Raw genomic sequence first — 18,309 nt, forward strand, 5'->3', positions numbered from 1 at the left:
CTTTCCTCCTTTCCACCTCATGCTCTAAGGCCCCCAGTGTTGCAGTTGAGAACCTAGGAACCCTGTCTCTGGTCTGCTACTATATTGCTCCACCTGTTCCTGCTCCAAAAGTCTTTCTGAACCGCTTGCAGCATCTGCAGCAGACAAAATACACCTTTAAGAGGTCCATGTTACTTTTAAGGAGTACAGACTAACTTTAATTCCTGCTAGTCTCACACAAACCTGGGTCCCCTGCTGAGCTAACTGCCACTCAGCATCACATTAACACTGGCCCGGATGCCCAGAGGAGGAGATGAACATGAAACACAAAGTTTACATGTTGCCTGTATCAGTTCCATTGGGCGTGGGGTAATTGCACAGTGAAATCCTTGGGCTGGCTATCGGGCTTTATTGAACCCTTTCTCCATAGTGTTCTAGCGGGGGGTTGCAGGGCTGGGGGAGATGGGTAAGGCCATGGAAGGATTTGAAAACAAGAATGTGATTCCTAAAGTGCGGGTGTTGGTGCATCGGAAACCAGTGTAGGAGAGTGAGCACAGGGCTGTGTTTACCTCAGAGATGTCACTGAGCCAGCCTGCCTGAAACAACACTGACTGAAAAGGTAACCTTAATTATAGCTCCTTTGCTGACTCACCGGGTAAATACAATGCCCTATTTTTAACCTATCAGATTAGGAAGGAAACTGATGCAATCTCTATCCAGTGCCGAGTTGACTAATTATCTCCGTCACTGAAGTTGGGCGAAGGTAATGTTTTTGCTCCTGTTATTCCCTTTGTGAATGATACATTTCACAAACTAGGGGAGTGATCGCAATGATATTTAATACACAGATAGGGCCTGGCTCAAGGAAGAACTGATTAGACTTTGGTGAAGTTATAGATCCAGATCCTGGAGGATCTGTTAACATTCATAGAATCATAGAATCCCTACAGTGCAGAAGGCCCATCGAGTCTGCACCGACCACAATCCCACCCAGGCCCTATCCCCGTCATTTTTATTTATAAAAATAAAAAATGAAATCGTTTTACCAACAGTTTCCATCTCTTGGAGGAGGCTTCAGGCCAATCCACATCCAACAACCTGCACCGAAAACTCTGCACATACTTTGACATGTATAACAAATCCTGCCACAGCAACTGAGATCATCCATAAATCAATCAGCAACATTCTAAATAAAGCTATTTATTCCTATCCCACACAGTGGCACTGCAGCCCCAGAGCGCCACGGACCCGGGTTCAACTCCGGCCTCATATTTACCTTGCTAATCCCCCTGACACTAGGGTTAATTTAGCATGGTCAATCAACCTAACCAGTACATCTTTGGACTGTGGGAGGAAACCGGAGCACCCGGAGGAAACCCACGCAGACACAGGGAGAACGTGCAAACTCCACACAGACTGAGGCTGGATTTGAACCCGGGTCCCTGGCACTGTGAGGCAGAAGTGCTAACCAATGTGCCACCATGTGGGATAGGAATAAATAGCTTTATTTAGAATGTTTTTGATTGATTTATGGATGATCTCAGTTGCTGTGGCAGGACGCCTGTCAAAGTGTGCGCAGAGTTTTCGGTGCAGGTTGTTGGTTGTCCTTTGGCCTGAAGTATCCTCCATGAGCTGGAAACTGCTGGTAAAAAGATTTCATTTTGTATTTTTTGAAGTTAGAGAGCATCAAGCAGACAAGGAAACAACTCAGGGAAGAGTGGTGTAATTGTAATAACATTGTGTTAACACTGCGTGGTGGAGGAATGCACTCTCACCACTTGTTTAGGCATTGGTAGTATTGGTATCAATTGCTATTGACTTGAACAACCTCAGACCAGGAAATGAGGAGCTAGATCAGCCATCAGTTCCTAATTACCATTTGGTTCTCCTGTTGGAAATCTTTCTCTCTTCTTAGGCAGCCCCCTGTCAGGGCCAAGGATGACTTGATTCCACTCTGGTTAAATGGTTTCTGAGATAACTGACAAACCCACTACATGGTCTGCAGACTCTGCCACATAAAACCGTAAGACTTAGAAGCATAAATAGGCCATTCAGCCCATCGCGTCTGCTCCGCCATTCAATGACATCATAACTGATCTGATGTGATAATCCTCAACTCCACTTCCCCGCCTTATCCCCATAATCCTTGATTCCCTTCCTGATTAACAATCTGTCTATCTCAGCCTTGAACATACTTAATGACCCAGCCTCTCCAGCTCTCTGCGGTAAAGAATTCCACAGATTCACTACCCTCTGAAAGAAAAAAATTCTTCCTAATCTCTGTCTTAAATGGGCGACCCCTTACTCTGAGATTATGCCGTCTGGTCCTGGACTCTCACACAAGGGGAAACAACCTCTCAGCATCTAACCTGTCAAGCCCCCTGAGAATCCTACATGTCTCAATAAGGTCACCTCTCATTCTTCTAAACCCTAAGGAGTGCAGGCCCGACCTACTCAACCTCTCCTCATCAGAAAATCCCTCCATACCTGGGAACAACCTAGTGAACCTTTGGACAGCCTCCAATGCCAGTATATCCTTCCTTAGATAAGGTGACAAAATACGGGGCAGGTGGTGTTTGAAGGGTCAGGGAGATGTCGGGAAATTGTCTGCCTAGTGATTGCATTGTGTGACATTCGATAAGACCACAAGATATAGGAGCAGAATTAGGCCATTTGGCCCATCGAATCTGCTCCGCCATTCAATCATGGCTGAGAAATTTCTCAAACCCATTCTTCAGCCTTTTCCCCGTAACCTTTGATCCCCCTACCAATCGAGAAGCTATCTATTTCTGTCAGGTACAACCCATTCTTTGGTGCACAGTGAGAGACAAACACATGACAAGAGCACAAGAATGGCCTCTCTGATGATAGTTATACCGTGCATTCAGAAGAGGATAGAGAACTGCCTCTCGCTGCACAGCTTGCTGTTACATGTAATCGAATTCTGAGACAGCTGCCTCTGAGAGGGACACAAAATGGGGTCACGTACAATGTACATTTGGGGAAGTAACACTACAAGCTCTGTCAAGCCTCTTTAATGTTTGCACATGTCATCTGTCACCCAGACTAGACTTGTCTCGTGTGTACACGATTCTCCAGTCACAAAAGCAGGGTGGATGTTTTCCTTCAGGTTTCATCACATGACCTCCCGTCTCCAGCCGCCCCACCCAGTCGAACAGCCTCTTATCCCATTTCCACTGTTTTCACACCAAATAAAAGGAAGTGAGTAAAGTGTACAATTATATTTAATGCCCCGATGATTTTATTTCTTGGGCAGTGCCCAGATTCATTCTTAATTCTTGAGCACTTCCAGGCAATGCTGAAGGGCTGGTAACTCTAGTGACAATTTGCATATAGAATCCCTAGAGTGTAGAAGGAGGCCATTCGGCCCATCGAGTCTGCACCAGCCACAAACCCACCCAGGCTCTATCTCCGTAATCTCTAATTACCTTTGTTAATCCCCCTGACACTAAGGGCTGGAATTTACAGCCTCACTTGTCTTGAAACCATAAAATCCCGCCCAAGGTCAATGGACCTTTCCATTGTCCGCCCCTCGCCCGCTTCGATTCCCCATGGGGCGGTAGAATTCCACCCTAAGGGGCTATTTAGCATGGCCAATCCATCTAACCTACACATCTTTAGACTGTGGGAGGAAACCAGAGCACCCGGAGGAAACCCACGCAGACACGAGAAGAACGTGCAGACTCTACTCAGACAGTGACCCAAGCCGGGAATTAAACCCGGGTCCCTGGCGCTGTGAGGCAGCAGTGCCAACCACTGTGCCACCGCGCTGCCCTGGCCCAGTGGGAAATGAAATGTTGTTTCCTTAGCTGTGGTAGTCTGGCAGATTTTTTAGCACGTCTGGATAATCATAGAAACCCTACAGTGCAGAAAGAGGCCATTCGGCCCATCGAGTCTGCACCAACCACAATCCCACCCAGGCCCTACTCCCATATCCCTACACATTTTATCCACTAATCCCTTTAACCTACGCATCTCAGGACTCTAAGGGGTAATTTTCTTTTAGCATGGCCAATCAACTTAACTTGCATATCTTTGGACTAATGCAGATCACCTCAGCTACTTGTTCTATTTCTGTAATGACTTCAATCAGGCCATTGGAGTTGGCCTATTGGAATATGAACTCCCTGGTTAAGGATCCAATTGACAGGTCAATCAGGGAGCCTTTTCCTTGTACTTAACTGGGAGTGTCAGTTCCTCTGGCAGTCCTGAAGGTAGGCTGCTGACTGATAGCACTGTGTGTCCTGCTGTTGGAATTGTAAATAATGGGATTTTGGTGAAGGCACATCTGCTTCCAAAGCCTTATTACAATTTCATGTCGACACACCACCTTCTGTCTTCATAAGGCATCGGGATAATTCTGCACTGAGTTTGATGTAGTAAAGAGAAATGGGGCAAATGAATTGAGGTATTAACAGTAATTGCTAAACTTAACTAGATCCTTGTTGCTGTTCAAAAATAATAAACAGTTTGTAACTTCTACATTAATCTATGATGTGAGCAATCTTTCTTACAAAGTTATTGCTCTTTTTCCTAATCCTCAAACTATGGCCTCGCTAATCCTCTTTAAACAAAGTTTAATTTCAAAGGGACCTTTCAATTGACGTACATGTTAATTAACCTCACAGAATGTTTAGGGCTGATTTTAAGTTCCATCACTGGTGAAAAAGAGGCAGAAGTAGATTGTTGGCTTGTTGTATTCCATCGTGGGAAGGAAAATCAGATGGCTGATCTGTTATTGCTTAGCTTCTGCCACTCCCAAAAGTTCAAATGACATTTTGTGTGTCAGGATTGAGTGTCGATGGCTTATCTTTATGTTCCCGCACTGTCACCTCTGGGGTTCCTCTTTACCTCTCCTATTTCTCATTTCTATGCTGCCCCATAGTGACATAATCTGGAGATATGGCGCCAGGTTCCACATGTCCATTGATGCCCCACCTTGCCATCACTGCTTCTGACTCCTTCAATGCCCCTGATTTGTCAAACTGCCTGTCGGTTACCAAGGTGTAATGAGGGGAAATTTGCTTCAATGAAATATCGAAGCCAGTGAGCAGGGTTTTCCACCGCTCTGCGTGACGTGTTTTGTGGCGGCGGAGGCAGTCTGCAATTGGCTAGTGGTAGGACTTTCCGGTCCCGCTGCTGTCAACGGGGTTTCTTTTGCTCGCGCCCTCCGCTGCCGGGGAACCCATGGTTGGGGGCTTAGCGTCAGTGGGACTGGCGGGAAGGGCAAGAAAATGGTAAACTCCATTCTCCAGAAACTAACTCCAGCCACGAACCCCTGCCTTCTCCAGATTGTAGGTTGAAGTAGACCGGATAAAACCTTGGCACCTTTATCGACCTTGATCTGAGCTTTAAACCTTATTCTCTCCATCACCAAGACTGCCTACTTCTATCTTTGTTATGTGGTCCATCTCACCCCCTCCATTGTTGAAACCCGCAACCAACCGTTGCCACCTCCAGGCCCCAATGCTGTCCTGATACATCTCTTACCCGAAGTCATCCAAAACACGTCAGTTTACATCCTAACCCTCAAAGAGAGACCCGTTTGCCCATCACCCCCTGTGTTTGCTGAACTACATTCTGGGACCCAGTCGGGAATCACCTCAATTTTAAAATTCTCAAACTTGTTTTCAAATCTTTCTGCGGCCTCAGTCTTCCCTATTTCATGAATCTCCTTCAGCCCCACAGCCATCCATACTTCTCCAATTCCGTGCATCCTTGGTTTAAATTGCTCCATCATTGACGTCCGTGCCATCATCTCTCTGGGTCTTGACCGCCGGAACTCTCCCCTGAGCCTCTCCATCCCGCTACCTCTCCCTCTCCTCATTTAAGACATTCCTCAGAACCTACTTCTTTAACCAAGCAGTTTGAAAGTGCCTTGGAAAATTTTGTTATGTTACAAGTCCAAAGATGTGCGAGTTAGGTTGATTGGCCATGTTAAATTGGCCATGGTAAATATGTGGGGTTACGGGAATAGAGCCTGGGTGGAATTGTTGTCAGTGCAGGCTCGATGGGCCAAATGGCCTCCTTCTGTACTGGAGGATTCTATGAAAACAAAGGTGCCATATAAATGCAAGTTTGTTGTTGTTGCCTGTGCCACTGAGACCTGTCATCGGAAAGATTAATTGTTACAACAGTTGACTGAACTAGGCCAGAATGTGTTTTAATTTATGTTTTGAAAAGATATTAGAGTTTTAAAAGCACATATTTGGTGGTGAACATACAAATTAGGAGCAGAAGTAGGCCATTTGGCCCCTCGAGGCTACTCCGCCATTCAATAAAATCTCGGCTGATCTGATTGTGGTTTCAACTCCACATTCCATCTACCCCGATCATCTTTGACGCCCTTGTTAGTCAAGAATCTGTTTACCACTGTCTTTAAGTTTATTTATTAGTGTCACAAGTAGGCTTACTGTGGTGAACCATAGATGGTTACCACTATGGGTACTGAACCATAGATGGTTATCACTATGGGTACTTGTACATATGTTACTCTTGTTACTGTTGGGGTTAGGGTTGGGGTGTTCCACCTGTTGGTGTTGTTCTGTGGTACACTCCGGTTGGCTCCGCCTTCCTATAGGAGTATAAAGGTCACTGCACTTCCTAGTGACCCTTTAGTCTGGGATTGTATTGTTAAGCAGTATGCTCCATTCTTATTGCTAATAAAAGCCTTTATTTCCCGGGTACAATCCAGCCTCCCGAGTCAATTAATCGCGCATCAATTTTATTAGCAATAAATTTTGTTTGAAGAAAAAAAAAACCATGGAGCAAATGTTAAAACCCGATCGGCTTACCTTAGATCCGCGTGCCGCTGGAGCGTCGAACACTTTCGACCATTGGTTGAAGTGTTTCTAGGATTATATCGACGCCTCGACAGCAGTCCAAAACGACGCCGACAGATTGCGGGTCCTCCACGCAAGGGTAAGCGACACTGTGTATGCAACAATCCGTGATTCCCAAGACTACAAAGGGGCCATCGAACTACTTAAGAAGCTGTACAATAAACCGCCAAACGAGATTCATGCTCGGCACCTACTAGCCACTCGACGGCAGCAGCCCGGCGAAACGACGGGTCAGTACCTGCGCGAACTTCAGCAGCTAGCCAGAGCCTGCAATTGCAGGGAGGTGTCGGCTACTCAATACACTAACGATCTGATCCGAGATGCGTTCGTGGCGGGAATCGGCTCATCCTATATTCGCCTGCGGCTGCTAGAGCAAGGTAACTTAGACCTAGCTAAGATGGTGGAATTGGCTGATGCGATGGAAACGGCCTCCAGAAGTCTTGAAACTTACCCCACCGACCACGTGGGAACATCGTGGCAAGTACAGCCACCGACTCAACTCTACCCAGCGGCTCCTAGGAACTGTGCGATCGTGCTTTCAACCTCGGACCTGACGGCGGCGGCAGCTCCAGGTGGCCCACGGTGCTATTTCTGTGGATTGGCGAAGCACCCTCGTCAGCGATGTCCGGCCAGAACGGCATTTTGCTCTGCGTGTGGGAAGAAAGGACATTATGCTAAAGTGTGCCGAGCGAAACCACCTTCGAAGCCAAGCAGTGCTGCGTGTGACTCTCCAGGATCTGTCTCCTCGTCTCCGGCTTCATCGAAGTCTTCAACCACGTGCGATTCACGAGCGCCGCCATTCCTGAGGACGACGACGCAAGACACGTGCGACCTGCGAGTGCCGCCACTTTCAACGCCATCGACCACGTGCGATCCATGGGCGCAGCCATTTTGGTCGACACTGACCGCAGACGACCAGCAGGGGTCATCATCATCGACCATCTCAGCTGCCTGCAGTTACACTCAAGATTCAACGGTGGCGTCAATCATCCTGGACCAGGCCAAGCCTCACAGACTCGACAAGTCCATGATGGACATAGAGGTAAACGGACGCCTGATACATTGTCTGTTTGACAGCGGGAGCACGGAGAGTTTCATTCATCCTGACACCGTGAAACGGTGCTGTCTCCGAGTACAGACTGTCAGACAGACAATTTCTATGGTGTCGAGGTCCCGATCTGTTACCGTTCTTGGGAGCTGCGTGGTAAACCTAACGGTGCGGGGCACAGTTTATGAGAACTTCAGGCTCCTCGTGTTACCGCACCTTTGCGCTCCGGTACTCCTGGGACTAGACTTTATGGTCCACCTGAGGAGTGTGACCCTGCAGTACGATGGGCCACTTCCTCCACTTTCAGTGGGAGAACAGCAGCCTCCAAATTGCCCAGCGCGCTCCACGTGCAGTCTCTCGACACTCAGAATCACCCCGCCGTCTTTATTTGAAAATCTCGTGCCAGACTGCAAGCCCATCGCAACTAAGAGCAGGCGTTACAGCGCTGAGGATCGGATCTTTATTCGATCTGAGGTTCAGCGGCTCCTCAGGGAAGGGATCATTCAACCTAGCACTAGCCCATGGAGAGCACAAGTTGTGGTGGTTAAGACTGGAGACAAGCCCCGGATGGTCATAGACTATAGTCAGACCATTAATAGGTACACGCAGCTGGACGCGTACCCTCTCCCGCGCATATCTGACATGGTCAATCAGATTGCGCAGTACCGGGTGTTCTCCACCATCGACTTGAAGTCAGCCTATCACCACCTCCCCATTCGCCCAGAGGACCGAAAATATACGGCCTTTGAGGCGGATGGCCGTCTCTACCACTTCTTAAGGGTCCCCTTTGGCGTCACTAATGGGGTCTCGGTCTTCCAGTGTGCAATGGACCGAATGGTGGACCAAAACGGGCTACGGGCTACCTTCCCGTACCTGGACAACGTCACTATCTGCAGCCATGACCAGCAGGACCACGATGCCAACCTCCTAAAGTTTTTACGCACTGCGTCTCGCCTGAATCTGACCTATAACAGGGAGAAGTGTGTATTCAGCAAGCGCCGCCTAGCAATTCTCGGATATGTGGTGGAAAACGGGGTCCTCGGCCCTGATCCAGACCGTATGCGTCCCCTCCTTGAACTTCCCCTACCCACTAGCGTCAAAGCACTGAGAAGATGCTTAGGCTTCTTTTCGTATTACGCACAGTGGGTTCCCAATTATGCGGACAAAGCCCGTCCGCTCATAAAGTCTACCTCTTTTCCCCTGGCAGCAGAGGCTCGCTTAGCCTTTGAAGGGATAAAAGCTGACATCGCGAAAGCCACGGTGCACGCTGTCGATGAGTCCATCCCCTTCCAGGTGGAGAGTGATGCATCTGATTTCGCCCTGGCCGTCACACTTAACCAGGCGGGCAGGCCCGTCGCCTTTTTCTCTCGCACCCTCCAAGGCCCTGAAATTCGGCACTCCGCGGTGGAAAAAGAGGCTCAGGCCATTGTGGAGGCCGTCCGGCATTGGCGACATTACTTGGCTGGAAAACGATTTACCCTGCTCACGGACCAGCGGTCCGTGGCTTTCATGTTCAACAACACGTTAAGGGGTAAGATCAAAAATGATAAAATCTTGAGGTGGAGAATCGCACTCTCCACCTACAACTATGATATCATGTACCGTCCGGGGAAGCTCAATGAGCCCTCAGATGCCCTGTCGCATGGAACATGTGCCAGTGTGCAGGAGGACCGGCTACAGGCCCTCCACAATGATCTCTGCCATCCGGGGATCACTCGGCTCTTCCATTTTGTAAAGGCCCGGAATCTGCCCTCCTCCGTAGAGGATGTCAGGTCGATAACTCGAAGCTGCCAGGTATGTGCTGAATGCAAGCCGCACTTCTACCGACCTGACAGGGCACATCTCATTAAGGCCACTCGCCCTTTTGAACGACTGAGTGTTGATTTCAAGGGCCCCCTTCCTTCGACAGATCGGAATGTGTACTTCCTCAATGTGGTTGACGAGTACTCTCGATTCCCTTTTGCCATTCCCTGTTCAGACATGTCCTCTGCCACGGTTATCAAAGCCTTGCGGGATCTTTTCACCCTGTTCGGCTACCCCAGTTATATCCACAGTGATAGGGGTTCGTCGTTTATGAGCGACGACTTGAGGCAATACCCGCTCTCTAAAGGGATTGCCTCAAGTAGGACTACGAGTTACAACGCCAGGGGTAACGGGCAGGTCGAAAGGGAAAACGCTACAGTCTGGAAGGTTGTCTTCCTGGCGTTGAAGTCTAGGGGTCTTCCAGTCTCCTGTTGGCAAGAGGTACTTTCTGATGCGCTCCATTCAATCCGGTCCCTCCTGTGTACGGCAACCAACGCTACCCCACATGAGCGGATGTTTACCTTCCCTAGGAAGTCTTCCTCTGGGACCTCACTGCCGTCTTGGTTGATGTACTCAGGACCTGTCCTCCTGCGGCGGCATGTTAGGACCCGCAAGTCCAACCCTTTGGTTGAACAGGTCCATCTCCTCCACGCCAACCCTCAATATGCCTATGTAGCATATCCTGACGGGCGAGAGGACACGGTCTCTATCCGAGATCTGGCGCCTGCAGGGGACCTGGAAACCCCCGTCGCTCCCGCACCCCTGGTTAGGGACCCCTTGCCCTTTATCTCCCCTCCTGACACGGCGCAGGCAGTTTTGGGACCACCACTTAATCCTCTTACTCCCGTGTACAGCTTGCCTGAGTCCAGGAGATTGTCGCCACCTCGAGCTCCACCCGTCCGTGAGGAACTGGAGGACTCACTGGACACTGCCTTGGAGAGAGGATCATCACGGTCACCAGAACCGGCGCTACCGCCAGTGTTGAGGAGGTCGCAGAGACGGTGCGGCCCTCCGATACGACTGAACTTGTGAATATATGGACAGTTCGTACTGTTTTTTTTTGCCCCACCGGCCTTTGTTTTTAAAGGAGGAGTGAATGTGGTGAACCATAGATGGTTACCACTATGGGTACTGAACCATAGATGGTTATCACTATGGGTACTTGTACATATGTTACTCTTGTTACTGTTGGGGTTAGGGTTGGGGTGTTCCACCTGTTGGTATTGTTCTGTGGTACACTCCGGTTGGCTCCGCCTTCCTATAGGAGTATAAAGGTCACTGCTACTTCCTAGTGACTCTTTAGTCTGGGATTGTATTGTTAAGCAGTATGCTCCATTCTTATTGCTAATAAAAGCCTTTATTTCCCGGGTACGATCCAGCCTCCCGAGTGAATTAATCGCGCATCACTTACATTAACACTGCAATGAAGTTACTGTGAAAATCCCCTAGTCGCCACACTCCGGCGCCTGTTCGGATACACCGAGGGCGAATTTAGCATGGCCAATGCACCTAACCAGCACATCTTTCAGACTGTGGGAGGAAACCAGAGCACCCGGAGGAAACCCATGCAAACTCCGCAGACAGGCATCCAAGCCGGGAATCGAACCCGGGTGTCTGGCACTGTGAGGCAGCAGTGCTGACCACTGCGCCACCATACTGTTGTCTTAAAAATATTCAATGACCCTGCCTCCACTGCTCTCTGGGGAAGAGAGTTCCGAAGATTCACAATCACCTGAGAGGTAAATTTTCTCCTCATTTCTGTCTTAAGTGGGAGACCCCTTATTTTTAAAAGGTGTCCCCTATTGAAAGAGTCCCCCACAAGGGGAAACATCCTCTCAGTATCCACCCGGTCAAATCCTCTCAGGATCTCCTCTCTATCTTCTAAACACCAATGAATACAGGCCCAACCTGTCCACCATTTCCTCAGAAGATAACCTCCCGTTCCCAGGTATCATTGAACCACAGAATCCCTACAGTGCAAAAAGAGGCCATTTGGCCCATCACGTCTGCACCAACTCTCTGAAGGAGCATCCGACCCAGGACCTCCAGCACGGAGGCACAGTGGTTTGATTCTGCCTTGGGCCACTGTCTGTGTGGAGTCAGCACGCTCTCCCCGTGTCTGCGTGGGTTTCCCCCGGGTGCTCCGGCTTCCTCCCACAGTCCGAAATACTTGCTGGTTAGATGCAATGGCCATGGCAAATTGTCCCTTCGTGTCAAAAGATGTGTAGGTTAGGTGGATTAGCTATGGTAAATGTGCAGGGTTAGGGGGATAGGGCGGGGTGGGGGAGGGGGGCAGGTCCTGGGTCGGGTGCTCTTTCAGAGTGTTGGTGCAGACTTGATGGGCCAAATGGCCTCTTTTTGCACTGTAGGGATTCTATCAGTCGAGTGAACCTTCTCTGAACTGCTTCTAATGCAATTATATCCTTTGCTACTTAATTCCTAGCCTGGAAAAGGGAATGAAAGTTTATGATGATAAGGACTAACAAAAACTTCTTTGACCCAAAGCAGAAATGTTTTTTTTCAATGTGTATTCACAGTGTGAATTTGGGAAAGCTGTAAAGAATCTATCTCATGTAAATTTTCCCTGGAAGCTTCCAGACAAACTGATATTAAATGGGCTCCTGCTCTTTCACATTTATTATCCATCTTTATTGCAGAGCAGAGTGTATACAACGAGGGGTTTCCCCATCACAGGCCCATGGGCTGGGCTCGAACCTGGTTACCGAGGTGCGGGTGTACAACTGGTTTGCTAATCGAAGGAAGGAAGAGGCTTTTCGGCACAAGTTAGCGATGGATGCATACGGCACTCAACAGCCCCACACGGTAACCCCCGTGACACCCCATAATAACTTGCCCATGCAGCCAAGTGCCCTGTCACCCAATAAATTACATGGTAAGGTTCAATCCATTCACTTTTTTTGACTACAGTGTTTAAGGTACCTAATGTGGGATATTCAATCTAAATAAGACAGGGCACGCTGGACCTCAGACTGAGTTGACTGTATGTTAAGAGTCAAAGGCTATGGGCAACCTCCTGAAACCTTAGATACCATGTTGTCCTGTGCAGTTTAGCGGATACCACTTTTCCAAAACATAGGCTGGAATTCTCTGGCCGTTCACACTGCAGCGAGAATGGATAATTTGGTGCTCAGCCAAGTCTCCGTTCACTACAGCAGGACTGGAGAATCCCAGCTGCGGACGCAGCCAGAGAATCCCAGCCTGTACTCTCGCAGGAGAATTGCATCAAACGCGTTCAGGTTATCCAGCACTAGTGTTCCATTAACCGTGCATCGAAGCATTTTGAAGGAGTACAATCCACATGATCCTTTGAAACTGTTTGAAGCTATTCTCGAGCATCAGCCTCCACATGCAGCTCCCAGTTGATCCATCTCGCAGCTGAAATTTCCCCGTTCACTATTTTCAACGCTTGCTTCCAAATTCTTGTAAGGTAACTTTACCACTAATGAACCAGTTTAAACCAAGTGGATTTAAAACTGGACACTAACTTCATTAAAACAGTGCACACAGGAGTTTCATTGGCAATATGTTAGTCAGCGTGTTAATCATCCCTGTTGATGTAGACAGGGGCATGTTCTCCTTCACGCTTCCTGAAGTCGATGATATTTCCTTCGTTTTGTTGACATTGAGGGAGAGATTATTGTTGCCGCACCAGTTCACCAGATTCTCTATCTCATTCCTGTACTCTGTCTCATCATTGTTTGAGATCCGACCTACTACGGTGATGTCATCAGCAAACTTGAAAGTCGGGTTGGAGGGGAATCTGGCCGCAGTCAGAGGTGTATAAGGAGTATAGTCGGGGGGCTGAGAACACAGCCTCAGACTTTTGTATCTTTTTCCCGATGGAAGAAGGTGAAAGGTCCGACTCAAGAATAGCTTCTTCCCTGCTGCCATCAGACTTTTGAATGGACCTACCTCCCATTAAGTTGATCTTTCTCTACACCCTAGCTATGACTGTAACACTACATTCTGCACTCTCTCCTTTCCTACTCTATGAACGGTATGCTTTGTTTGTATAGCGCGCAAGAATCAATGGGCCCGATTCTCCCATCCCGACGCGCACGTCGTTTGACGCTTTGGGATGGGAGAATTGTATGTCGGCCATTTTGAGGGATTTGCGCATGCGTTCTTGATGCATGTGCGTCTCCCACAACCGGAGAACAGGCGCAGTCGGAACCGCGCTGGAAACCGACGGGAAGAGAGGCAAGTAATTTAAATCCTTTTTAAATGTATTTTAAATGTGATTATCGGGCCCGGCACGGAATTCTCCGGGCCCGATAGCATCTCCCACCTCGTCAGGAGTATTTCACTCCGGCGGGGTTCAGAGTAGCTCCCCACTTGCAGGGAACTAGCGGGAGACGACTCTGGAGTGAATCAGGGGGCAGTCGGGGCCCCCTCAGGGGTTGGGCAGCAGGGGGTGGTGCCTCCTGGGCATGGGCACCCTAGCAATGACAGCCTGTACCCCCTGGCACTGCCCAAGAGGCAAAGTGCCCATACCCAGGGGGCACCTTGGCACTGCCCATCGGGAATGGGTCAGGGCCAAGGGGCAGGGCCTAGAGGGCAATGAGATGGGGCCTGGGGTGGGGAGAAGGGGCAGGGCCTGTTGTGGGCAGGGCTAAGGGGGTGATCGGTGGGAATGGGGGTTCCGCTGCCACTCTGCATTGATATCGGTTGGGGCTGGAGGGAGGCCAGCGCTCGGGGCGGGCTAAGAGGGATGGTCTGCCGGGGGGTCTGTCTCCGGGGCAGGGGGGGGTTAGCGGTGGGGGGTTTGCTGGAGATTGGGGCGCTCCAGGATGGGGAGGTCGGGGAGGTGGTCGTGGCTGGCCGGGAATGCTTGTGGACACCGTGATCAGGCTGTGGGGGGTTTGGGGGGGCAGCACTGTGGCCAGCAAACAGGGAGACTGACTAAATAGCATTGTGTATGTTATATGAGAGGAGTGTAAGAGAATGCAGAGCTTGAGAGGACAGCTGATTTTCCCTACTATCTAGAAGACGTCCGCTCTGCTCACTGCATCAAGGTGGAGTAGTGTTCGCTGTTCTCTGCACTTCTCTTGAAGCTGACATAGGGATAAGATCATGTCCACTGTGGATCTGCCTTCTCTGAAGCCACATTGTGCTTCTTGGTGTATTCTGTTGGTTAGTCAATGGAGTCTCACTAGAATAACTGGCTCTGCCTGTGTGTCAGTGCTTTACCGCAGGATGATGCTGTGTGTCAAGTGTAGCTGTATGATCTGCTGCTGCTGGCTAGCTTACTGCGATGGGGAGGCAGAACGTGTAAGGCTCTGTTGCCAGGACGTAGCCTCTGCATCACCACGACCCCCTGTAATGCCTCCTCACAGCAGCATACAGTAACTAGACACCCTAGGGCCCTAGGCTGATCTGCTGGTAATCTCGGAGGAAGCTTGCTGTTCACAGCTGTGATATACATTCCCTCTTGTGAATTTGCGTGTCCTTGCATCAATCAGCCAGGTCCCAGCTATGGGTCAAATAGTATCCACTGTCTTGTGGGTCTGGCTCAGGAGAGTCACGGGCACTGCAGTGGGGTCTGAGGGTGCCTGGTATTCCCGTTAAGCAGTTACCTTCTGGAGTAGGCTCCAGATGTAGGGGTGGCCCGCCCATCATCTGGATTCAGCCTATAAGGTCGAGGGGGAGTTGCAGATACTGTGCCAACAAATGCTGCCCTGGTTACCCCGACTATTTATAAAATGGAGCAGCACGATAGCACAGTGGTTAGCACTGCTGCCTCACAGCGCCAGGGACCCAGGTTCGATTCCCGGCTTGGGTCACTGTCTGTGCGGGGCCTGCACGTTCTCCCCATGTCTGCATGGGTTTCCTCCGGCTGCTCCGGTTTCCTCCCACCATCCGAAAGGCGTGCTGGTTAGGTGCGTTGGCCATGCTAAATTCTCCCTCAGTGTACCCGAACAGGCAAGTAGGGGATTTTCACAGTAACTTCATTGCAGTATTAATGTAAGCCTACTTGTGACACTAATAAATAAACTTTTAAAAAAAGATAGGTGTGCGGCCTTCTAGCACCTTTCATGAATTCTATACATCTCAAAGTGCTTTACAGTTAAATAAGAACTCTTGAAGCACATTCTGTCTTGTAACGTATGTAAAACAGCAACCAATTTGTTCATAGCAAGGTCTGACAAACAGCATTGAGATCATGGCCAGGTTATTGATATTTGTCAGTGGCGCTGGGTTGAGGGATGAATGTTGGTCAGGACCCTGGCATCAATTCCCCTACTCTTCTATAAAATAGCGCTGTGGGATTTACCTGACATGGCAGACATGGTTTTGGTATAACAACCATCCCCACCCCCCTCCCCCCTCAAAGTGACCTCCAGAAGGTGGAACAAAGAGATGTTGTGACCTTAAAGGGACACATTCAAGCTGTAATTCAGCAGCAGAATAATGGATCATGCCTTAGGTTGCATATTGTTCCAATTACTATTGAACAAATGTGTGTGAACAGCCCACAAGATGGGCTAGTGGTGACAAGATTCATCTTCTGTGTCCCTTTAAAGTTTATTTATTCATGTCACAAGTAGGCTTACATTAACACTGCAATGAAGTCACTATGAAAATCCCCTAGTTGCCTCACTCTGGTGCCTGTTTGGGTACACTGAGGGAGAATTTAGCACGGCCAATGCACCTCACCAGCACATCTTTTGGACTGTGGGAGGAAACCCACGCAGACACGGGGAGAATGTGCAGACTGCACAGACAGTGACCCAAGCTGTGAATTGAACCCAGGTCCGTGGCGCTGTGAGGTAGCAGTGCTAACCACTGTGCCACCGTGCCGCCTGAGCTCCTACCCCATCCTGCAACCGCGGCTACAACGTTCCGGAATTCTCAGCACCTCCCACCCTTCCTTTAAGACTCTCCAAAGCCTGTCTATTTGACAAAGCTTTTCCTCACAGCTCCTGTACCACCTCCTTTGATTCAGTATCTGAAATGCACACATGAAGCACCCTGGGACATTTCCTACTTTCAAAGAGCTACCGACATAAATACAAGCCGTTGATTATTTTGTCACATAATCTGTCTTTCATTTCATTCTTCATTATCTCTCAATTACAGAAGTGTGAGGGTCCAAGCAGGGGGAGTTTCAAATATCTGCAGCAATATTGAGCTAATAAAAATGATGAATTATGTTCCAGAGTGAAGCATGCTTGTCACTTTGTACATCAACAATGGTCAGCTTCTCTGCATGATGCTTGGGAACCTGATCCCATTGCCTTTCACAATGGCCACCCAGTAGATAGAAAACCCCGCGTTGGGTTGGATTGAGACAAAGGGTGAGCCTGGCTGACAATGTGCCCACATTCTGTTTGAAGAGCTATCAGACTGAAGACATTGGCCGAAATTCTTCGGCCGTTCCAGCTAGTGGGATCTTCCCTGGCAGCGGAGGGTGTGAACAATGGCAGTGGGTGAGGAATGGGTGGGAAATCCCATCCATTGTTTGTGACAGGAGAAGCAAAACAAAACCTTTTGGACCAGGTTCAGACCTCAAACTTGCGACTTGGCAACTCGTACCTACTTCCCGCTGTCAGCAACTCTTATTGCTTCACAGGGCCTGTCATCTGTTACCAGCACTCCAGCGCTGACAGGCTGTTGTGCTCTGATTTGACAACCAATTAATAATAATAATGCTTTGAAAGTCTTTTATCAATTACTTAACAGCGCTGCCTAATGAACACTAAAGGCTCGAAGTAGGTCAGTAGATGATGGATGGACAACATATTAACGATCATAATGTTCAAAGTTTTGGCTGCAATATGTGCTAGATCAGCTATACACCTCATTTATTATCAGCCTGCATTTTTCCACCCTCTTCCTGGCAGGTAAGAGTGAGATGTTTGGCAGGGAGCTGTCTCCACTGACTCTCTGACCTCTGCAGGCCTTCCCGCAGGAATAGGAACAGAGTTGGAAGATTCAATGTTAATGGTAGAAATACATCATCCAGTATCTCTCATCATTAATGCCTTGCACTGCCCTCCTTCTGAGCAATGTTGAAATATGGATGAAATGGGGGTAGCTCTTGTCTTGCATCTGTCCTGATCGGGGAGTGACAGAGAATGGATAGCTGATCCGATGTAGCCCCTTTTACACCACTGATCAACATCAAAATTCCCTGGGGCCAGAATTTAACATTGCTCAGGAGAATGTGCGCCCATTCTGGAAGCATGCGGAAACGTCAGGCGCATGTCCTGACCTCATCGGCTATATAAAACCTTGGTTAGGCCGCATTTTGTGTGCAGTTCCGGTCGCCACACTAGTTTCAGTTTATTTATTAACATCACAAGTAGGCTTGCATGAACACTGCAATGAAGATGAACGTCTGAGGATCGTGGGATTATATTCATTGGAGTTTAGGAGGTTGAGGGGAGATCTGATAGAGACTTACAAGATAATGAACGGCTTAGATAGGATGGACGTAGGGAAGTTGTTTCCATTAGCAGGGGAGACTAGGACGCGGGGGCACAGCCTTAGAATAAAAGGGAGTCACTTTAGAACAGAGATGAGGAGAAATTTCTTCAGCCAGAGAGTGGTAGGTCTGTGGAATTCATTGCCACAGAGGGCTGTGGAGGCCGA

The 18,309-nt window shown here is 49.0% G+C and overlaps 1 protein-coding gene across 2 annotated transcripts in view; it reads left to right on the forward strand.

Moving 5' to 3' along the window:
* LOC144502721 (hepatocyte nuclear factor 1-alpha-like) overlaps positions 1 to 18,309 on the forward strand; it is a 204,780-nt gene that overhangs the window by 75,644 nt on the left and 110,827 nt on the right. For both annotated transcript variants that reach the window (XM_078226962.1, XM_078226961.1), the window contains exon 4: positions 12,351 to 12,586. In XM_078226962.1, the coding sequence (XP_078083088.1) occupies positions 12,351 to 12,586 (236 nt within the window). The remainder of the gene's footprint in view (positions 1 to 12,350; positions 12,587 to 18,309) is intronic.

This window comes from Mustelus asterias, chromosome 13 (genome assembly GCF_964213995.1).
Source record: "Mustelus asterias chromosome 13, sMusAst1.hap1.1, whole genome shotgun sequence".
Lineage (NCBI taxonomy): Eukaryota > Metazoa > Chordata > Chondrichthyes > Carcharhiniformes > Triakidae > Mustelus > Mustelus asterias.